General features: G+C 42.3%; 1 protein-coding gene across 1 annotated transcript; it reads left to right on the forward strand.

Annotated features, from left to right (window-relative positions):
• Nucleotides 1–260: 260 nt before the first annotated feature.
• Nucleotides 261–20,174, forward strand: E2F7 (E2F transcription factor 7). Its single transcript, XM_063394906.1, has 12 exons — nt 261–476; nt 3,011–3,286; nt 5,296–5,464; nt 7,890–8,171; nt 8,807–8,965; nt 10,018–10,155; nt 10,966–11,160; nt 11,806–11,890; nt 12,525–13,044; nt 13,910–14,180; nt 15,376–15,800; nt 17,057–20,174. Exons 1-12 carry the CDS (start codon nt 396–398, stop codon nt 17,231–17,233), a joined length of 2,778 nt encoding a protein of 925 aa, XP_063250976.1. The 5' UTR covers nt 261–395; the 3' UTR covers nt 17,234–20,174.
• Nucleotides 20,175–23,318: the final 3,144 nt, after the last annotated feature.

Genomic DNA, 23,318 nt, shown 5'->3' on the forward strand with positions numbered 1-23,318 from the left:
CGCCAAGAAAAGGAGCGAAACGGCTCCGCGCGGGCGGGAGCCCCGTCCCGCGCGCCCGATGCCGCGCGCCGCCTGCCCGCGCGCTGATTGGCCGGCGGCGCGGCCGGAGCTCCCCGGCGGCCGCGTCTGATTGGCCGGATTGTAAAGCGATGTCTGAGGGCGCCTGGCGGGAGCGGCAGAGGCGCGCGCCCCCCGCGCGTCCCGGCCCCGGCCGAGGTGAGGGCGCGGAGCCCGCCGAGCCTCCCGCCCCTCCCTCCCTCCGTCCGTCCTCCCCTCCGTCCTCCCCTCCGTCCCCAGGAACGCAGCCCTGAGCAGCCGCGCTCCCCGCGCGTCCCTCCGGGGACGGGAGCGGCTCCTCATAAGAGCCGGGCTAAAAGCACCTTCTCGCTTTGCAGATGGAGGTGAGCGTCCTGGCGCTGCGGGACCTGGCGAGCGCCCGGCCGGGGCGGCGGGGCCGCGTCGAGGCGGCCCAGAAGGTGAGCGGGAGGGCCGGCGGGGGGTCCGGTCCGGTGCGGTGCGGTGCGGTGCCGCGCGTTCCCTGCACGCGTTGTCCGGAGCCCCGGGGCAGTGCGGGGAGGAGAGGAAGAGGGAGGGAGGGCGGCGAGAGCTGTGGGCGCCACGGAGCCCCAGCCCTGCGAGTGCAGGGCCGCCACCCGTGGGCTTGGAGGGGGATCGTGCTCCTGTGGCTCCCGTGGGCAGCGTCTGAGGTGCTGCCCATCGGACCTGCTCTGCCCTATTGGTCTGTACAGCAGCATCTTACCTGTGAGTACTTGGGGCACTGGGATGTCCAGCACTGTATCCCTTAAGATAAAGAAGTAATCCAGTGTAAGAAGCCTGAGTCATGCCACCCTTGTCAGTAAGTGAAGTGATTGCACCCTGGTACTACACACAGGGAAACACCATTTAGCTTTCATCTGGGTGAAACTCACTCACTGATCTCAAGTATCCCAATGGCTACCGTGTGGTAAGCTGGAGAGGGCTGTCGTAGAGACTCATGGTTCTAAAGGGAAGAACCGCCAGGCCTAGTTTGGCACAGGAATAGTATAGTTCTGTTATTTAGCAGTATTTTCAGCACGCTGATGGACATGTCCACTAGGCTTGCCTTCTAGTCTGTATGCATGAAGTGGTGTTCTCCAGTCAAAAGGCTAAGTAGGGCCACTCAGCAAGGAACAACCTCATTGTTTCCCTACTGTCTCACCAGCTAGAGGACAGCATATGTAGCCTCGGGCATAACCTTGCTCTGTAATGTCTTCTGAACTAGATGTAATTCATGACCTGTTGTCCATGCTCAATCTGAGTCCTCTAAAATTCACACAGTTCTTGTCAGGTTCTGTTCCTAATATATCAGAGATTTGTTTCAATTACTGCTTACATATTAAGTTCATCAAGCTGGCCTTTCCTGTCCTCTGCCTCATACTTCGACCAACTAACCTTGTAGTTTTGTGCAATACAGGTAGGACTTCACAGAGGGTTGCAGCTACAGAAGAAAAGGGGAGAGAGGGTAAAAGTGTTTCTTACCTTAGTAGGTAATTATGATAGCAGAAAATAAAGATCTGATAGTAGGAAATAAAGATTTGAAAGGGCATAGTCATGTGCTTTACATGTAGAGCCACTACTTTTTTCATTGTGGTATTTACACAAACTTGAAGATCAGAGGTACGGAAACAGCAGGTTGCTTCAGCTGCCCTCACCACTCCATTACCACCAGCCATAATGAATAAGAACTTTAGGGGAAGATAGACTTCTGCATTACTTAAGGATTGATTTGCTGCCAAACATGAAATTGCAAGAAAATATTGAGTGCCAACACTGTATGAATATATATTCCAAGAAGTACCATGGCCTCTAAATTGACCCTTATTTATCACAGTGTAGTAAGTTACAACTGGCTGACTGTTAGTTGTAAAAAAAGAGATGTATTTATTACATCCTTTTGAGTAATTCATAGGTGAATGTATGCAGAAGTGTTCTTCATCAGTGCTTAGAGCACAATGCTTTTGATGTGCCAGATTTGTTTTCAGTCTGAATTCTACAAAGCTGCTCTTAGTAAAAGCCAGTTTCAGTTGTTACAAGAACTTTTTTCTGCTTTCTAGCTAGACTGTGCATGTTAGGATGACCTTTGGAATCACCTATTTAAATATATTTCAGCTACAGAATAGTTAAATTACTCCAAGTAAAAGGCAAAGCTTAAGAATCCAGTATAGATTAAAATTTTGTTTCAGGCTTTTATTCAATTTCGGAATTGGATTTCTTGCAGCATAAAATACATTATATTGAGGATACCAATAATCCTTCTTCCAGTTGGTCCCTTGAAGTGAATTAATCTCTGGTGATAGTTCTTGCAGTAATAAAAAGGGATCCATAGATAAAATATGAAAAAAATTTGATGGCAGCTAGGGACTGAAGGATATGAGCTTTGTTCAGGAAATGATAAAAATCAGCTGATGAATTAGACTTTTCCTCCTAGCAGCTCTTAGCTGTAGTCAAGGAACAGTTATGGAGATTTTCTTGGTTGCTTTGAGCAGGAGGCAGTGCAGATGCAAAACTTGCCTTGCTTGCACATGAGGTTACATCCCCTTTAGTTTGACATTTTGTGAGTTTGAGCTGCATCCCCAGCATGGCTTTTAACCTGGGACCTTTCAAACAGAACTTGCTTACTTGCTAGGTGTAATGTGGCCGGTGCATGATTTCAGTTTCCCTGCAATTTGGTGATTTATGTTTGTGGGCAATGCTTTCTTGTAAAAACAGTCAGAGTTTAAAAGCCTAATAGGCCACGGGTTGGACTGGTTGACCTCAGGTTCTGTATTTCAAGGCAGTATCTCAAATACACTTCCTCCAGTACAGCAGCATGTAGAATATTTTAACATTCCCAACAAAGGCAGAAGAACTGTGCTAAATATAGCTATGAGTGTCAAGGCACAAGTCAATAAACTTAACTGCATAACAATCATGAAATTGATTGATGGAATGTTTTTTTCCTCTTGTGTCTAAAGAACTTTGTTTTTAATAGGAAAACATATTTGATCGATCCAGGATGGCCCCAAAGACTCCCATTAAGAATGAACCAATTGATTTATCGAAGCAAAAAGGCTGCACACCGGAAAGAAATCCAATTACACCTGTTAAGATCATTGACAGGCCTCAGCCTGACCCCTGGACTCCTACTGCTAACCTGAAGATTCTTGTTAGTGCAGCTAGTCCTGACATGAGGGACAGGGAAAAGAAGAAAGAGCTCTTCAGACCCATAGAAAATAGTGAGCAGAGTGACACCCTTGATTCATTACAGGTGAGACTCAGAACGCGATCACTTTATACTCAGTTGGGATTCGTACCTTCTTTAAGTTGCTCCTCAGTTTTCTTCCATCTGGTTCTTTGCTCCCTATGGAAAGGTGCAGAATCTTAAGACCTTCCCAAGGACAGTTGCCTACACAGCACTGGCTGAGCAGTAGGACTTCAAGAGATGAGAAGTTACTGTCTTAGTAGTAATTGACCTGAGATCCCCTCAAAAGCCTGAATATTACTTAAAAGGACAGCGAAGGATGTAAAGCATAAATGTGATTTTCCCCAGCTGAAGTACTTTCCAACCATGTTAGAAAGAAAATTGCCAGGTCTGTTTAAAACAAATGTCATTTTCAATAATAAATTTGACAGTGAGAGAACATACTTTTCATATCTTATACCTCATCTGCAACTGTCCTGCAGAGTGGTCCACTGTAACCTTTTCTTCCCCCTTTTCACCCCAGCCCCCAGACTAGTGGTCAGAAAGCAAGGTCATGCATTAAAATTTCTATTTCACAAGACTCAGGCAATGCAGGGGTTGATCCCTGTCCTCACTTTAGGAAGTCTGTCCCTGGAGAGAATGACATCAGTTTGTAGTAAGCATCTTTACAGTTTTCTTCCTTCCATTATTTTTATTTTGTTCCAACCACTACTTTTCTTCTCCTGGTTTATTTCTTGTAGGATATCCTTCCCTGGTGGTTTCACTAACAGGAAATTAGTTCTGGGTCCTCCTGCTGAGAAGCATCATTTCATAGGTACAGATCACTCTAGATCTGTAGATCTAGAAGTGTACAGATCTAGAAGTGTAATTTTTACAGTAACTTCAGTAGCAACAGTAGTGTAGAAAATTCTGCAGTTTTTATACTCATAACAACACAAACAGTTCTCTAAAGATCACTCCTAACAATAGTGTTCAGTAGGTAAAAAATAGTTGATGTTTAAAGTTAGTTCATTACCACTCCAAGCCTCCTAAGATCACACAGCATTTTTGGGGTGGCTACTATAAAGAGTTCAAATATTTTCTAGTTAATAAAACTTATATTTAATATTTTTTCTCCGCTTAGAAAGGTAACATACAAAAGAAGTAGAAGTTTTACGGTAAGAATACTGCTATTTCCATACCATATAAAACTCAATTCTGTCAGAGCGCCAGCCTGCCAAAAGGTTACTTAGTTGCAGCTAGTAAAGGACAGTTTAAGATCCCATAAAGCAAGGGAACATGGGTTTCAACAGCTACCACCATCTTCAGTTTTTCTACCACCATCTTCAGTTTTTCTTTGCCAGAGGGCAAGGCTTCTTTTCCTTTTTACAACACAAAAGAAAGCCCCAGAGTTACCAGTGCAAAATAATCCTCGATCATTCTTGTTTTGTGATAAACATCCTCTTCCAACATTCTTGCCACCATAGTGTTGCTGGTTGCTGGTTTCTATTTTCTCCCACTGCGGGCTCAGAAGGACCACATTCAGGCCATCCTACAGAAATACTTAAGCTAAACTCTTGACTAAGTTTAGGGTTGAAAGACTGAGTGGCACCTTTTATATTTTCTGAGCAAAGTGCCCCCACCCCTTCCCCAATCACAGTTTCTTAAAGTGATAGAGTCACTGTAAAAGTCAACCAAAAGAGGTATTGCAGGAACTTCCTGATGACTTATGCATCTCCTGTTTTATTAGATCAGAAGTGTTTGAGAGCGTGTTCTTCCTCCTTTCCAAAAGAAGTACTCTTTCCAAGTATAATCCTATCATCTGCTAGTCTTGGGTGTTGATAAGTTTTTTTTCTTTATGCATGACCACTATTTCATGATTGCACAGATAGGAGTCTTTCTATAGGTATCTTGTGTGATGAAATACAAAGAGCTTGCAATGGTTTTATTCAAGTGCTCTGTGCTTTCAAGGAGTCCATGTTTTTTTAGACAGAAAATCTGATCTTAAATATTGGTAACATCTGAAGTATGCCTTACTTGACTATGCTTGCTTTTAAAAGCTCTGCACTAAAGGGTTAACATTTATTTTTTAACAGTATGATATAGTAGATGACAGCACGGTTGATGAATTTGAAAAACAGAGACCCAGCAGAAAACAGAAAAGCTTAGGACTCTTGTGCCAAAAGTTTCTAGCTCGCTATCCAAATTATCCATTGTCAACAGAGAAAACTACCATTTCTTTGGATGAAGTGGCTTCAATTCTTGGTATGTATACCTGCAAAACTGGGGTACCTGATCACCTGGGGTAACCTAGGGGGTGGGCCTTCTTAAGATCGTATCCTAACAGATTACATTCAAGATCTGCCTTCCCCAAAGTCTGGCTGCTCTTCTAATCATACTAATCAAGAGTTGGAAATGCCTAATATTCTTCAGTGTCTTTGTTGTTTGGTAGCACTACCATTTTGAAATCTGCTTTCTGACTTTCTGCACTTTTTACTAGACAAATCTTGATTCCATCTGTTTACCAAATCTGTTGCTTTCTTAAATATTCAATTCATTGAACACTGAAGGAGTTAGGATTTACAAACCTTCTGAAGGAGGGCTAATAGACAACAAATTCTGTCAAAATGAAACATTTGGGGCAATGATTGCAAACTGGTATGTGTAGGAGATCAGTTGTGTTTACACCCTGACTTCTCAACATGTTTGACATCGTATCTTCTGAAATCTTGTGGTTCATCAAGGTTACCTTAGCTTCAAATATCACCTTGTGAAGAGAAGGTACTGGGAGAACTGCAAGAGTACCATGAGAAAATGTCTTGTATTGAGGTGATGAGAAGGTTTCGAGTAGCCCATTTGCTGGTTCTGCTGTTAAGTTTGATTTTAGTTAAAAGATTAATGAAATATCTGCAAGAAGTAATAAAACTTCAGAGAGAGGACTCAGCTAGGACACATTAATAACAAAAATATCTGAGTCCTTGGAGAGGCTGTTTCTTATCTAGGAAAGGCTTAACAAAATTGGACTTAAACTAAATAAATCTTGTATCTACATTTAAAACTCAGATATTAACAGAAAAGATGTAGGAAAAATGAAATTTGTCTGTTTTGGGAAGAAAAGGAACAGAAGAATGATGTCTTTTGTGACTCTGTTATGAAAGGCCTTGAAATACCCATTTATTTGCCGTGATAGAGTGAATTGGAAATAGGATAGAATACAGATTAGGTAAATTACTTTTAAGATTTATTTTTCTTTTAGATTCTGCAGTTACTCCTTTATGTGTTTGCATGAGATGCTCATGCTCCAGCCTTGTACAGCTGAACGTGATAGTGCTTTTTTCTGTGTTGGGAGTGGCATTACCTTGCTTTCCTGAACAAAGGAAACTTTCTTCTAAAACTTACTGTGGGGAATTTTAGCTCTCAGAAAGGGGGAGGGTTTTGGTTGTTCTCCCTTTGGCTTTCCCTTCCTTGCTTGTATCCACTTGCTCCACTGACCACAAAATTACCCCTGCCGATGTTGCTGCTCTCGATGTAACAAGGGGTGTCTGTGCTACAGCATTTGCTACAAATGTATATTGCTTTGTTCACGCAATACCTGTGGAAGGCCACAGAGGGGGCTGTACTGCTGGTGCCTAAGGGACACCAGGATAAGTGTAACACTTGTTTTTCTGAATTATGTTTCTCTCCAAATTCTCCATACACTTGGGAAATCCTCATGAGTTTTTTCACCCAATGTATGTTTGAGGCTGGTAAGTATTATCCCTATTCTTCAGATGGGTAAAAAGGTACATTACAGCCTTGCCTCCCACAGGGAAGTTTGCAAAACTTTTCACCCTAACCAGCATTTGCTCTGCTCAGCTGATGTTAACTGTTAGAAGATTTTGGTGCAGACGTTGCCACCAGTGTATAGTACATTGTGTTACATATATAACAGCCACCCTTCAGACAGCACTGGACACAAGCACTTAGGAAGCGAACACTGCCACCAACCTGTTCATATTCAGTCCCCAACTTTGCTCACATCAGTCAGGCTCAACTCAAGTTGAACATATTTCATAGATCTCCCACAGGTAGATCTAGCCAGCACTGATGATTCGTTTCTGTTGTGTTTGGGAACAGTAGATCTCATTCCACACCACTCTGCACCTTGTGAAGCTTTTGATGCCCCTTTACTTGGTACTTGCTTAGCAAATAAAAGTAATTGTGTCACTGTAAGTGCAAGTGGTGGACTGCACTGTCCCTCGTTCCTGTACAAGGGGCTTTCGTCTCTATGCTGTGGCAGGCCTTTTTCTGTCCCCTGTTACACACAGGCTTGTGTACAGGTGTGTATCTGAGTGTTGAAGCTCTCTGTAAGGGACAGCCGAAGTGCTCTGAAAACCCTGGGGTAGCTTGGGTAGGTCTGAGTGAATGGGGCTGGCAGACTGCAAACAGTTCTAAACACAGTGTAGGTGCATTAAGCTGAAGTCATGGCTGGGCTGGAAGTTAAGAAAATGGACAAAGAGCATCATGCTGTGAAGCTGGCCACACACAAGTGAGATTTTCAGTGTGCAAATATAGATTTATCTAATGGAATGTGTCCACATGAACACTGAAAATGTCTGTTAGAGAACAACCTGCTCTCTGTTTGCTTCTGCTGAACTAAAATGAGCATCTATGTCTTTTTTTATCTGTTTCCCCCCCACTTCCTGAACAGGAGTTGAGCGGAGACGAATTTACGATATTGTGAACGTCCTGGAGTCATTGCACTTGGTCAGCCGTGTGGCCAAGAACCAATACTGCTGGCATGGCCGGCACAACCTCAGCCAAACTCTGAAAATGCTCCAGGAGGCAGGAGAGCTGCAGTATGGAGAGTTAATGACCTCAGAGCACAAGGAGCACGACTTCGAGTACAAATTTGGAGAACGGAAAAAGGAAACTATTCCAGATTCTCAAGAGAGACCATTACTGGACTTTTCAGAACCGGATTGCAGCTCTGGTAAGATGATTACTAAATGTGTGATGATACACAGACTCAAGTCTCTTTCTCCAGTTTACTATGTCACTTTTTCCCTTGCTTTGCCTTTAAATTAAATAATAAAAAGTTATCCTTTGGAAAAAGCTGCTGAATTCACCATGGAAGGTAGAGAATTCTTCCTTCTGTTCCGTCCCTAAAATAAGTCTCAAAACAGATTTTTCTCTCTCTCCTGCAGACTGGCAGGAAGTTCTGCTGGACAATCCAGTCCTTTCCCCACCTGTATCTGACAGTAAATACTTTATCCTGACAAAAATCATCTTCATTTGTCCATTCTTTGCATGCTGCCCATATAACACATAATGATTTTAAGTTATGAAGTCCATTAGAGTCACAAAATTATAATGGCACAAAACTGTGTCATGTAACATAGAATCAGCTTTGGAATTTCTAGAAGCTGTTTCTGCAAGTTCGAATTTTTATTCCCATTTGAAGAAAGACTCCTATCTGCATTAATCAGTTATTTGCTGCCTTTCAATAAATTTCTGCTTTCTGGCAAGGAAATACTTTACTTATTCTGTGTGTGAGAAACCTTCTTACTAGTTTTCTGGCTGTGGTGGATGACGTGCTAAGAGGCTTGGGTATTATTTGTAACACAGCATCTGCAAACAGCAGAAAGGACAAGTCATTGAGGATTATGAGCCAAAAGTTTGTCATGCTGTTCCTTGTCTCCAAGACCAAGACAGTCACCCTGGACATCGCAGCAAAGATACTGATAGAAGAAACCCAGGATACAGTGGACCACAGCAAGTTTAAAAGTAAGATGGCTAATGAGAGGAAAATCAATCGGTCAGTGAGTAAAGAAAATGGGGCATGTTTAGACTGACATCAAACAGACACCAGTATGTGATAGCAAAAGCAATTTGTGCATCTTTTCCTGGAATACATTCTGGGTTTTTTTTCATTGCAAATGCATATTTGTGTAAACAGAGCTTGGTGTGGGGAAGAGTCGCTTTGACAATTATCTCCCAAGCTCAGCTTCAGAATAAGGAAGAAAATTTGTTGTTCTTGTTGATTTTTTTTCATACTTAAACCCTGTTTCCTTTACTGCTCTGAATGATGTTTCAGAACTGAAACATGTTGTTTAATTTAATGTAATTAAATTTCTCTCTGCAGAAATATGTTCCTTCTCCTTTTTACCCCAGAAATCTTTTACAGCTGGATGGCAGAGTTTGCTTTCAGTTAGTGAGGATTACTACTTCAATCCCTTGGATACCATGGGAAAACTTAGCATTAGTAAATAAATCTTCTGAAATAAAGACTTTTGAGTCTTTAAAGTACTTTTAAAATAAAGTACATGCATTCAGTCTTGAAATTCTACCCCAAATATAAGAAGAAATGAGAGGAGTTTAGCTGGAAGATATGTGGGTAGCATAGTCAGCTCAAAGATATTATTTACAAGAGTCACAGAGATTTTTCTGAGTGTGTTACACTTTAAAAATGATAAATATGTGTCCTCTTGTGATCAGCTGTGCACTGTTGTGCCTCTCCCCCCCAACTTCTCCTTACCTATGTGGAGGTAGTTGCCTTTTCTGGGCAAGTTGATGATGCAATCACATCCTAACCTATTTCCATCAAAATGAGGAAGGTGAGTTTAAACCTGAGCAGCTAAGATATAAAGTAGCAGTGACAATCAGGGGGGAGCTGGCGTGGCAGGCTTCACAGGAGGTCCCTAAATCCGTGCCAATTTGCTTTTGCCCACCCATCCATGAAAGCTGTGGTGATAGTCTGGAATGAAATTAGCACATCAATATGTCCTGTATGCATTGTAAACCTGACTCTCTTATCTACTCCTGCCTCCCCTTGTTAGCAAAGGTACGAAGACTGTATGATATCGCCAATGTTCTCACCAGCCTAGGCTTGATCAAGAAGGTCCACGTCACAGAGGAACGAGGACGCAAACCGGCGTTCAAGTGGATTGGGCCTGTGGAATTCCCTGAAAAGACTGGTAACTTTTGTTTTCTTTTTACTTTGACAGTCCCATCCCAAGTGGTAAAACATTGCTTTCTGTGTGTAAAAAATGGCTCAGCATTCAGTGGGTACCCTGTGAATATTAACTGCTGCCAGCTCAACATTTGCCCTTGTTAGACTTTGTGCCCCAGATCTGGATCTGTGGAGGGATGTTGAAGGATCCTGTGTCTTGTATGTATTTTTACACTGACTTAGATAACTGTATGCCTAACTGTATGAATTGTAGAAAAATAGCAGATAACACTGTCATCTTCAAATCTGGGCCCACAGCTGTTCCAGGTCGCAAATTTTGGTAATTCCATAATAATTATACAGTGAACTATTTTCTTTGTAAGGGGACATACCAAGGCAGAGCAGGGCTGTTGCTCACATATGGCCCCTTTTACAAAAGCTTTGTCTGCAAAGAACAAGTTGATGGGACAGAGCATCTCTGTAAGCTGATGTTTCTTGGCTAGAAGCCAGAGCAAAGGGAAGCGCTTTGGCTTTGGTATTTGCATCTGAACAGTGCCAAGAACAAGTAAAAGTGAAAGATAATGTAAATACTATCTTAGTACCCTTTCTCCTGGCTAGCACACTAGAATGTAGCTGCTGCAGCTACTATGGAATGGATAGGAAGGAAGCCCTTACCTTGTCTACTGGTGCTTACTGAGTTCTAGGTTTGTTTCAGTGGTCTGAGATAATACAGAGGTTGCCTCTTCCCTTAACACCAAGTTTGGTAATATGGCAGAAGCCTAAATGATGAGCTGTGTTACCTGAAGGAGGATTGTACAATGTTGTGTCCCTACAGATGAGCTGAGAGGCCATAGCCCAACATCAGATCCTGTGCCAGGGACACAGAGAGGAGCCTGTGTCCAGTACCAGACCTGTGCTACTGGAAAGCAAAGGTTTGCACGTCACGCTTCATTTAACAGTGCACAGCCCTGTGAGGCAACCAGAAGGAAGGTCAGTTCTGAGCCTAACAGCCCACGTCAAGAGAAGAGAGGTAACTACTAATAAAGCATGTTCTTTTCTATGCCACTGGACCTGGCCAAATGAGGGCATGCACCAGTTTAAGCCACTAGATTGGGTGAATCAGCATAATTAAATATGTGAATTACTCTTGGGAGGTACCTATATTTCTACTGTCCATGTGATAATGAAACTTCTGGTTTAGAACCTCTAGTCAAATGGCTAAAGTTATATGAGGTGAATCTGGGCCATACTGCAGTTGGATTTGCAATTTATTTTCTGCAGGTAAATATTTCTGTTCTGTATTAACTGCAGCTATAGTACAACTTCTGTGAAAACTCGATTAAGAAAAAATCTTTAGCCACAAATGCTTGCTTTATTTTATGGTTCCTAATATAGTGAAATTTACTGTAACAATCTAATGGATAGTTGTTAAAAAAGATAAAGTAATTACAGGGTTTTTCACAGTTCCCTGTTTTAGGAAATGATGATGTTGAACATGTCTCCAGTGGGACTTGAGAGTTTTGAGTGTCTTGCAGGTTCTGGCTCTAGGTGATTACTGGATGTTATAAAAACATGTCAGGACTGAAAAATTATAGCAATTACTTTATATGGCTAGTATCAAAGTATGATTGGTAAACCTATCTGTGATTAATTGAATGCCTCTTTGTTCTTTCAGCCTCTCTTGTGAATTCAGATAAAAATTGTTCCAAAATGATAAATCTAGCAGCTGTCTGCAGGCAGAAAATAGAGGAAGATACTGGGTAGGTTGGTCTTAACTCTTGTCCAGTTGCAGCTTTGTGCTTGTCATACTTAGTTTAAGAACAGACTCCATTGATGAGACTGAGATTAAAAAATTCTCATAAAATCTCTTTAAATCATTTAATACTGATAGGTGTCACCATGGCTTTTTTTTCCTATGGGCATTTTACAACCACCTGTGCTTGTACCAGTGTTGATGTATTGCTTCAGTAGTTCTTTCTGTCATATGTGTTTGTATAGGTCATTTCTGCATCCTTTGACCTATTGTCTGGGTAGCCTGAGCAAATTATGATTCCATGGAAGGGCATCTGTGTCTCTCACCTGTCTTCTCTACACCTACTCCAATTTGAATTCATTTGTGAATGATTGACTAGTCAAGTGCAGCCCAAAGTGTTATTGCTCCACCAAAAACCTGAGAACTCTGCTTCTGTGTAATTAGAAATGATAAAAAGAGACCCTTCTTCTAAACTTAAAATTGTGTAAAAATTGTTTTTTGGGGGTGGAATTTTCCACACTTGTGTCCAAACATGTATCTCTTTGCTTCTAAGGATAAAATAGGGGTTTAATTTTGGAATAAATATTTTTCCTCTTTTCATTACAGTTTGGGTTTCTTTGTTTTTGTTTTTTTTTTTTTAGGAATAAATCTCATGACACTGAAACGATACAAAATTCAGCAAAGAACTCCAACATAAGCTTACCTTTGCCCCTTCGTCCGGGTCCTGGGGACTCTGATTTTTGTGTTAACCCTTTGCCTCAGGCAGTTTTCCCTGTGGTTCAGGCAGATGTGCCAAGCTTCTCAGTACCAGTTGGTGTCAGCAGCCAGGCTTCACACCCTTCCACAACAGCAGCCTCCAAAACAGAAAATGGAAAACCTACCCTGGTCCCCAACCAACCCTTCCTGTGCTTCCCATCTTCATCCCTTTTTATGTTGTGTGGTGGTCTTCAGGAAAATAACTTGAATGAGCTCCTGCCCACTGCAGGAGACCTGGGGAACAGGAGTGCAGAAGCTCCGGCTGCCGTACCTCCCACTGTCTGCCAGAAACGCAGCTCCAACAAGTGCTCCTCGCCCTCTGCACCTGCAGATGATGAAGAGCCAGTGGCTAAAAAGCAGATGCTGGAGCACAGTTTTCTGCCCCTCTCACTTGTAGTACCCAAGGTAAAGTGAATTTCATTGTCACTTAGGCTTTCCCACAGTAAGGAAAGACTTCTGCCTAAGACAGTGTTTTCAGAAGGGTAAATTCAGTACACTGCTCTTGAGAGATAAAAATGCTGCCTCCCACATGTTAATAAACTTGCAAGTGGGCTGTGTCAGGAAGTATAAGCATTAACTGGGAGATGTTTTCACACTACCAGGGGAAAATAGACTTGGATTGCTTTGCATAGTGATGTGATGCTCAGCTGTTCTTTGGAATTAGCATCCTAATAATTTTCTTAAGCAAAACAATGGGTCAGAGGGGAAGAAATCAATGTAATTATTACTTCTCATCTTCCCCTTTAGTTTGGGCTTTCCCAGCAGCAGCATTGCTTACTGCCCTGAGCTATGTGATTTGTTCCTTCCCCCTACTCTCCAGCCTGAGTCCCTCTCTCTGAGGCCTAGCGTTGCCCACAGCAGGCTGGTGGGAGAAAGATGATGAGAGTGTGATGCTTAGTTATCTCAGAATTCACTTAAATACTAAAAGGAAGGGTCAGACTCAAGACCATGTCATATAAGGCATTTGAATATTGAATATAAACCATTTGAAACAAGTGTTTTTCCTTATAAATAAAAAGTTATCCCAGAATTCAGGTATTTCTTATGTAGTGTATCTGAGTACTGAATGTGAACTACAGCAAAGGGCACAGGGTTTAGTCATCACTAATATGGCTCTTTAAGCCCTCAAACAAAATTTTTAACTTGGTGTTTTGCTAATCAGATTTGTGCTGCTCCTTTGCACAGATGTATGAGGAAGGTGCATGAGAGGTATTGCACTGGGTTTTTTTTTCAGTTCGGAATCTTCATTTCCACTTTTGTTTTTGCTTAGAAACCTTCTGAGTCACCCAAGGCAGAATCTTCCCCAGGAAGTGGCTGTTCAGCTGCTGCACATCTAGAAACGGATTGTTTTGACCTTGCAAGTCCTGCTGCTCCAGAGGCAGCAAACAAGGAGTCTGTGAAGCCTTTAGATTGTCAGGAGCAAGAAAAACAATCTCATATCAAAGACCCTGATGAACCTCCTCCAGGAAATGAACACATCTCTAAAGAAAATGCCAATCAACCTTTCCAGCCACAGTATCTTTATGTTCAGCCTACTGCTGGTAAGGACAGCCATGACATTTAGAGGCACCTAAACCTCTGTTCACTGAGCAAATAATGAATCCTACAAATAGGTGAATATTTGGCATAAAAAACCCTGACAGCAGTTCTCTGTAGTAGTTTAGTAACTCTGAAATCTCTTGACTCAATGTGAACTGTTGCTCCTCTGAAAAGAGGCATTTTTCTGAGGTTCGCAAATATTAATAGCATTGAACAATGTGAGATTTGCATGCCTGAATTATGTGCAGAAAAAAAAGACACTTATTCAGCATTCAAAACTCAAAGGAGCTGGAAGTCTGGATTTGGCACTAAGCTGGTCAGTATAGAACAGCAGCATCCCCTGAGTGTTTGAATTTCATCGCTTTCAAACTTCGTACTGTCTTGTAACATGCATTATCAGTATGACCCCTGAAACCCAAGGCACTGGGAATGTAGCCAGCACTGCTTGTATGACACTGTGGGGATCTGGAGGAAGGAGCTGAAAATACTGCAGTGGGATTTTGTGTCCACCATGTTTTGTGCCTGTGTTTGTGGGCAGCGGATGACTGCTTTGTGGGAATAGGACATTTCCATGACTACTGCTTTAGTCTTTGATTCACTTGTGACACAGAGTGGGGTCTGTGGCATTTCACTTGGGCTGGAGATGCTCAGTTTATCCTGGTGTTTTGGAAGGTTAGACAAACAGGGAGCCAGAGCAGCTTCGACTTCAACACAGTAGTTCAGCTGTTCTCAGCAAAATTAATGCCTCTGTGATATATCCTTGTGGGTATCTCCCATTTGTTTGGTTTGATTTGTCTGGGTTTTTTTCCTCACTAAAATTAATGTATATGTTTGCATATAGCAGAGGATGGTTCCAGTTAGTGAAAAAAAAGAGTTTGTTTAGCCAGGATGTTGCTTGTAATTGAAGTTAGAAGCAGAAAACAGCAAGGGGTATGGTTGGCACTTCATATGACCTAAGTAAATGGATGCAGGTACAGCGAATAGACAAGTAGGAGGGAAAATGGAGACAGATTAGGAAAGAGCTGGACAGAAGCTGGACCGTTTTCTTTCTTATTTTTTATTATTTTTGTCATAATTTACTTCCTAGGCAGACTTTTCTTTATTGTGACACCTTTTTCCTGTTGCGGATGAAGTTACAGTAGTTTAATTCACTTTTTCAGGTTTATTAATGCTTTGTTTTTTCTCTCTTTGGTTTAGGATTAAGCAGTTTTAATTTCCTGTTCTCTGCAAACCAAGCTCCTGGTGCCATCAGCCTGGCTGCGAACCAGATGCCTTCTCTAAGCGTGCCCTGTGTCATGGTGCCGTCAGCAGCCTTGGCCTCCTTCCCTCTCGTCTGTTCTCCCTCCTTCACCAGTCCTCTTTCCCCAGCTCCCGATGGCTCCTTCTCAGCTGCTGCCTCCACAAGTTTCAGTGTGTCCAGCCTGGCACCCTCCACCCCTGTGTTCATAAGCAGCACGGCCGTGGTCACCCCCAAGGTCTCACCTGCGCCTTCGGTGGATGCGCAGCAGCCGCCTCATCCCACTCTGCACCTGAGTCCTGTGCTCACAAGGTCTTGCAGCGCTGTTAAGCTGGACTCCCCTGTGTGTATGGGACACCCAGTGACCCTTCTGAAGCTGCAGCAGGTAAGGGGGAAAGGTGAACAGGAGTGCTAATAAAAGAGCTGTGCCAGGTGCCTGCTGGCAGCGTGTGCCACAGGCTGGTGCCTCCGTGGCAGTGCTGAGAGCTGGTGTCTTCCACTTAGCCTGTGTGTGTCCATCTTAGCGGTGGCACAGGGTGTTTGACTACATAGCACAGCACATCTAGTCCTGGACAGTGAAGTGGTTCTATGGCTCTTACAGAAATTGTAAAATCCCCCAGCAATCTAAGGCTTTTCCCCATCTGACAGTGTCATTGTGTTCTATGCAATGGCTACAGAAAAACATTAGGAGGACAGGAGGATTATGTGTCAGAATTCAGGAGACAGCTGGCTGCAACACTTTTTCAGGTAGTAGTGTCCTGAGTTATCCCTTCAGCCCTGTTCTGATCTCTTTTCACCATGTAATAGAAAAATAATAGTAGCATCAGAGCTGAGTGAAAACAATTATTCTTGTGGGATTGTTCATCTTTTTAAAGTCTACCACAGAACCAGACTTTTGGTATAAAAAAATCAGAAATTCAAACATGAAGGAAGACTCATTTATCTGAAATACTAGTGACTTAAAACAGTCATGCTGCACTGTGTTACCTGGGTCTTTACAACTATTAGCAGTGTCATTTTGGCACTAATTCAGCTTAGATTTGTAAATTTGTGATTTGTTTGCCTATTGACTAATTCAGTGACAAATAGATTGATTTGGAAGCATTATAAACATGTTTATCTTCTTTGAGCTTAGAAAAAGGCTGTAATAAGAGACTGGTTGGCAGCCAGTCTGATTACAAATGCTAACACTGGAGGTTACAATAGAGTGGCACTTAGAAGTGGTCAGGGTTTAGAAGACTAACTTTTGATTTCTCTTGATGATAACAAATAACAAAAGTGAGTAAAACATCATGGAAGAGAAAAAGCCATAGAAGCTAAAGGACAAGATTGGCATAAGAACAAATGAGTATGAACTAATTATGAAAAAATTCAAGTCAGGAATGAGATAAAGGCAGATCTTCCAGCAGTGATGCACTGGCATCCAGTACCAGAAGGAAAAGCAGGGGCAAAGCCCATAGCTTTTCACGTGGAGCTTCTGAAAGGATGTGTAGCAAAGTACAGGGATTCATGTCTCCCAGCTCTCCTCTGTTTGCCTGCTTGTGTGTAAGCTTTGAGAAAACCCTGCCAAATCACTTTGTTTGTTTTTGTTTGTGTTTGTTTTTTGTGTGTGTGTGGTTTGGTTTTGTTTTTCACAAATAGCCTTCATCAGCTCCTCTCACTCCCAAGAGTATTCGTCCTGCTCATCATGAGACATTTTTCAAAACTCCTGGAAGTCTTGGAGACCCTGTGGCGTGGAAGAAAAATGAAGGCAACCAGACCAGGAATGCCAGCTCTGTGCAGAGGAGACTGGAAATCTCTAGTACCAGCCCTGACTAATTCCACTCTTTGCAAGGGGTGGGCAGATTGTCCTCGGACCCTGTATGAATTACAAGAGAACAAGCTCTTAACCTGGCAAGAGGAGCACGTTAAAATGTCACCCCTTTTGGCATGCTTCCCCACTACCTGTTCACCCACTGGTTCTGTTAGCCATCTTCTTCAAAATCACCCTTGGTGCAGAAATCCTTTTACTGAATTGTTCCTTCAGTGCTGATATGAATTTAGATTCGGTGCTTCACACAGCCTTGTGGGCGTGTGATTTTACTTTGGAAAACTCTCTTTATTTCTGTGAGGAGATGCAAACAGATTCTTTTGAAGTCCCCAGGGGTTCTTTATTCATGGTTTTAAGAGAGATGTCTAGCACTTACCGGGGTAAGACTTCATTTGCATGTACTCTACTTGCCCTGAGTAAATCTGTGGTGAAAATGATAAACTTTTGCAGTTGTGAGAGCAACTGCTTCCTTGGTTCCAATCTGTCAAATCCTGCCTCTGCAGTGCAGCCTCTTGTTCTTTATTTTGTATGTTGGAGTGGGATTAGTGAAAAAAACCGATTTTTGCAGTTTCAGAACAACAGATTTTCTCAGGGTAGGACTACTTGAATGTCAGTTGGTTGTTGTACAATTTGCCCTGCACTTGTGATTAGAAAAACCTAATAATAATGCAGTATGATTGAATGTATACATGTGAAAAATATTAAGACCAAAATAACTGTGAATGTTAACATTTTTATAGTTATGTTAATGAACTGTATTAGTCTTTGGGTTGGTTGGTTTGTTTTGTTGTTTGTTTTTTTTTTTTACTTTGAGCAAAATATGCAAGCTAGATGTAAAGAATACAAAACCTGGATCCTTAGACAGATTTCACAAAGTGATTTGAGAGTGACAAACCACTGAGAGGACTGTGCTAAGGTTTCATCTCCTGTTTAAATATCCAGTCTAGACTTTATGACCAAGGAGTACTGGTAAGTCATTAACCTCACTCATGATTAGATTCAGTCTAACCTGAGTCTACTAAGTGCCTACTTAGGTGTTTACTTAAGTGTACTTAAGGAGTATGTACTTAAGTGCCTAACTCTTCACTTACAGGAATTTCTTGATTAGTTAATAGTGCATTTGAGCACGTTGGGAAGACAAGGGAGAACTTAACTATCTAAACCAGAAAAAGAAGCTGAAAAGAGCAGGAGCCTTGAGTTTTAAAGTAATATAAAAAATAATAAAAAGAAAATTACCACTGTACCCTAGGAGAAGATAATGAGGAAGAAAGGTCTTAACAGTTCACATTCAGAGTCCTCAAATAAGAGATGGTGCTATTATCAATACAGGACATAATTTTAAGAGCTAATGCTCTTATATTTGGGTATGTTTTCACTCATGCAGCTAACTGCAATTACATTTGTGCAGTCTCCTGTTCAAAAGACAGAAAGTGTTGCTGTTGACATCACTTTAGCCTGGCCTTCTAGCAAATGTAAGGCCAGCATGATCAGCTCTCTTTGGTACTGGTATTGATTTTCTGAGGATAGATGCACTCTTAGACGTGCTATTTTGTTGGTCAAGGGAGGTTAGCATTTTGAGGCTGGGGATTTGATGAGAGCATCTTATTTTTATAATGAAATGTATAATGAAAATGAATTAAGGAAAGAATCTTAATGAAGCTGAGAGTTTGAGTAATGTGGCCTTCTCTTGGAATAGACCAATAACAGGTTTTTGAGAGGGCTTGGTTAGCCCTTGTTGAAAGAAAATCTATAGCAGAATTATCATAGGAAATTTCAGGGGTAGTAAAGACACATCTTCAGACTGCTAATTTTTTTATAGTTTAATGACACTACAGTCATGAAAGTTTACAAATTTTTCTTCTAAATTATTTCTTACCCACTTAGATGAATTTTGCTTTGAAAGGCAGTGTGTAACTAGCACAGTGCTGCCCCTGCGCTTCTCCTGATGTGCATGTGTTGCTGCTGGGGCAGGAACAGAAGACTGCTGGGGTTCCAGGGAACACAATGGGTGCTGATTCTCCAAACCTTGTCTCTTCTCTCTCCCTCTAGTACAGTGCAGCCTTTTCGTGATATGGCCCCTGGCAGCAGGGAGGAGGATTGGAGTTAATACTGACTCTTTGCTCCAGTGTGAGCATCAGCACCAAAATTGTCTTTCTTTGTCAGTGATGTTATTGTGTGCCATAATTAACTCAACTATACTTGAAAATATGGGAAGTGAAAATGGATTTTCGATTTCCAATTTCTGCTTACAGTTTTGAGTTCCTGTAAATACCACAGGTCTGGAAATGAGGCTTGACTCTGTCTTCAGTGGATGATGGCTGGGAAAGCAGGTTTGGAGCTTAGGAGAAAAAGGATATAGATATTCTGTCTTGATTTTGCCAATGCAAAATTCTCACTAAAATAGAGTGAGACCTCTAAAGCAGTCAGGCAGTTTTGTTCTGCACCCAAGCTGCTGAATTAGACTGGTGAGGGGGAGCAGTTGGTTGTCAGGAGGGAATCTTTACTTTCACTGAAGCTAAGAATTTAAATAAACTAGGAACAACTCATCAGCAAAGTAGCTTTGGAAAAGCAGAATTTATATTTGCACTGAGGCAAAGTGCATACCCAGGAAGTTCTTCAGGGTTTGTGAAACCTTTCTGTCCTAAGTCAGTTGTTGAGGAGGCTAAGCATATAACTTATACTTGAATCTATCTGCCAAGTTTACATTTCTGATTGTCTTCTGTAAATTGGTGCTATTTCTGTATTTAAAAAGCTGTATTTTTAATGTAAAGCTGCTTCCAGTTTGTTTTTTTTTGCACTGCTAGTTTAATATAGATATTAATTTTATTGCTGTTTATAACCGTTCTTCAGTGATTAGATGTCCTGCTTTTCCTGCTTTCTAGCTATCTGTTTACCTGTCTGCATATAGCTTTACTCCAATCACACTGTGGGGTTGAATATTTTTTTATACTATCTGTTAGCAAAATATTAAACTTTTACAGAATAAAAAATGAAATTAAAAGAGGCTGTGATTTCAGTATGGAAGATTTTCAAGGACACCCTTGAAAAGAAATACACCTGCACCCCAATGTCCAAGTGAGGAGTCTCTGTTGGATGTGAGCACTGAAGGACTAGCAGAGGATAACAGCTCACCCCAGTGGCTCCAGCATCCAGCTGTTTCAGGCCTCGTGGGCACAGTTCCCACCCAGCTGATGCAGGCACGGGGACCACTGTAAACTGGCAATGTAAATTGGCTCTTAAAGTCCCAGAGCTGTCCAGGGCAAGACTGGGCAGCCCTGGCCCAAAGCCATGTGCAGTGATCCCCAGCTGGCCATGGGAGCCCAGCCCAGCAGCACTGCAGGGCCTGCCCAGACACTCCCTGGCCCCCGGTGCCCTGCAGCTGTCCCTGGTCCTGCTCTCCACAGGATGGCAGCAGTGCCTGCCCGACGGCGCCCACAGACACCCGAGGAGCTGCTGCTTGCTTTGTGTCCTTAGAACCGCCCGCTGCTTGGAAAGAGCAAGTGAACAACACAGCCACAACCCATAGCTTCCAATTCCCGTTCTTCTGCCTTTCCCTAGCCACACACTTAAGACACAGCTCGACCCAAACCTGAGTTTGCTCCCATTAAAATCAATGGCAGGTTCACTGTCTGTTTCAGCAAGCCCCTGATTCAGTTCTCTGTATAAAGAAAGGAAATCAACAAGCAGTGCCATTGTGGATGAACATCTTAGTGCTTCCCAGCACAGGCTGGGCAGCCCAGAGCCAGCTGGGACAGTCACCCCCTGGTGCTGGAAGATGTTGAGGACTGCCAGCAAACCCAGCCAGAGGCAAGCAAAAGGGAAGCCTCCAACAGGCAGCACAGTAAAGCCTGCTCCCATCATGTCAAGGGAAGCAGGTCTTCACAAGCTGTCTTGGTCAACAAAGAGGGCTTCTGAGAGGTGCTTTGGTCATGGCAATGCTTTCTCCTTCCAGCCCACAGTTGCTGAGCAAGGCTCCATGACCTGCTTAAAAAATTAAAATTTAGTAGCTTGGGATGTAAAGGAGTGTAAAGAAAACCTTCACACACAACTGAGGCAAATTCAAGCCATGCTGACTATGATGGTCTAAGATCCATGTGTGCAGGAAGCATTAGTGTCCAGATTCTTTCCAGATCCATTTATTGCACCAGAAATGTGATGAGAATTTAGGATGTTTTTTCAAGGACTTTCTCCAAGGACTCCTAGAGCAATGAAATGAATTCTAATCATGTCAGTCAACACCAGCTTCAGTTCTAAGAGCATGAAGCCTTCCCCTATTCCCCTTGCAGCCCACAGTAACTTTGTTTGTGGGTGGCAAAAGGCTGCAATGCTTGTTCACAAAATGCTGGGACCTCCAAGTCTGATACCAGCGGATCTCCTAGGAGACAAAACCTTCTGCCTCAGCTGGAGCTGATCCATTTTACTGCGTTTTCCAAATAAGTAAGTTTTTGTTTTGGTCCCGAATGTGAGATGCCAGACTTTTACTCCTTTCCCCCAACTCTGGCTGGGCATTTCTCTCCTTGGATGTGACAACAGTGTAATTTCATAGATGATATACCAAATCCAGGTGGAAGGGGAGCATGAAACTTGCTTTTTCCAACAGCTTCTTTCTTGTTTCAAAGCTGACAGCTATGAACCAGCGGTTTACACTCCAATCCCCACAGCATGGTGTGATAGCGAAGGCAATGTAGTGAGACCAAACAAACCATCGATACATGTAAATACTTCAACTTGTTCAGTGCTTCTAACAGCAAGTGAAACTGGCCAATTTGGACTAGGTTTAATCTTTTGGGAAGAAAAGGCAAACAATTTATGGCCTAGAAAATAAGAAGTAAATATAAAGATTCCACAATAAATTGTCCAGAAGGAAACACCTCCCTTTTCAGACAGCCAATTCTTCAATGCTAAGGAGAATGCTTTGCGTCTTCACAATCTCTGCATCTCACTGATAACCAAACAGCATGTAATTTAATCACCCTACACCCATTCAATATCTTGATTAACTGGTAACGATTAGTTCTCTGCATGAAATGCACTGGGAATTAAATGAACATAGGGTGGAAGATGTTAGGGAGGAGTTGACTGGAGCTCTGCTCTGAGGCTTGTCCCAAGTAATGACAAAACCCCCACTTGGCACCGACCTACATGAGGGTTTTCATCTTTATTGTCCTGAAATTGGGATGTTTGGAGGATGATGGTTAAAAATCATCTACAGACACTGTAGATGTAGGCCTAAGTGGCAAACACTCAAACACTCGTGTTCTTCTCTGCCTTTACAGTAACACAATGCCAGTGGTTTCACTGGACTCACTCTTGGTCTAGTCTGGCTTGAAGGGGAGGAGGTTGAGTGTCCTGGTTCTGGGGTTCTTATTTCTACCCTCCATCTACTGTACATTACTGAGCAAAGCAGTCTTTAACTCCTCTAAATCCAGAGAAATGGGAACCAGGAATATGACCTGGCCTCACAAGAGCTGAGGACCTACCTTGTGGTTGTGGAGGAAAATGGAAACAGTGCAGGGACCAGCCCTGTTGAGCAGGTTTTAAGAAACAATCAGATAACATATTCACTGATTTGAAAATAATTTTGAAAATAATTTTGAAAATAATTTAGGGATTTTCTGCTCAGCCTTGATTGGGTCTTCCCATTATTTGGATATGTCAGAGCCTACTGTCTTGGGATAGGATCAAAACCTGTCCTTGTGCTCCTGCAGTACAAGCCTGATGGTCTTGGCATGACCTTCCCTTGCTGTGTGATCACTGATTTTTAATGTAAGATCCCACTCCATCACTGTGTGGCAGAAATCACATAGTTTGAAGCTCTTATGCATATAAGACATTTACAAAAACATTTCAAATGCATTAGAAAAAAGAATATTTTAAGAGGCTGAGAAAGCAAAAGGTCTCCCCAGCATGCACAATTAAAGAGGAAAAAATGTTTCAGAGGATATATTTTGGTATAATCAGATAACTATGCAATGCCCTGCTAGAGTAGTAAGGGCTGAGTTCCAGGAGCCTCTGTAGAGGGTAAAAGGATTCACTTAGGCACCAGCCTCCCTCCTGCCCTTTTAAGAGTCCCTCTGGACATCTCTTTAAGTT

The sequence above is a fragment of the Prinia subflava genome, chromosome 4 (assembly GCF_021018805.1).
Source record: "Prinia subflava isolate CZ2003 ecotype Zambia chromosome 4, Cam_Psub_1.2, whole genome shotgun sequence".
Classification (NCBI taxonomy): Eukaryota; Metazoa; Chordata; class Aves; order Passeriformes; family Cisticolidae; genus Prinia; species Prinia subflava.

Excerpts from the sequence above, each read along its gene's own strand:
- E2F7 (XM_063394906.1), top strand. The coding sequence starts at position 396 with ATGGAGGTGAGCGTCCTGGCGCTGCGGGACCTGGCGAGCGCCCGGCCG. Across the intron at positions 8,966-10,017 it reads GGACCACAGCAAGTTTAAAA|CAAAGGTACGAAGACTGTAT; the intron begins GTAAGATGGCTA and ends TCCCCTTGTTAG. Across the intron at positions 13,045-13,909 it reads TCTCACTTGTAGTACCCAAG|AAACCTTCTGAGTCACCCAA; the intron begins GTAAAGTGAATT and ends GTTTTTGCTTAG.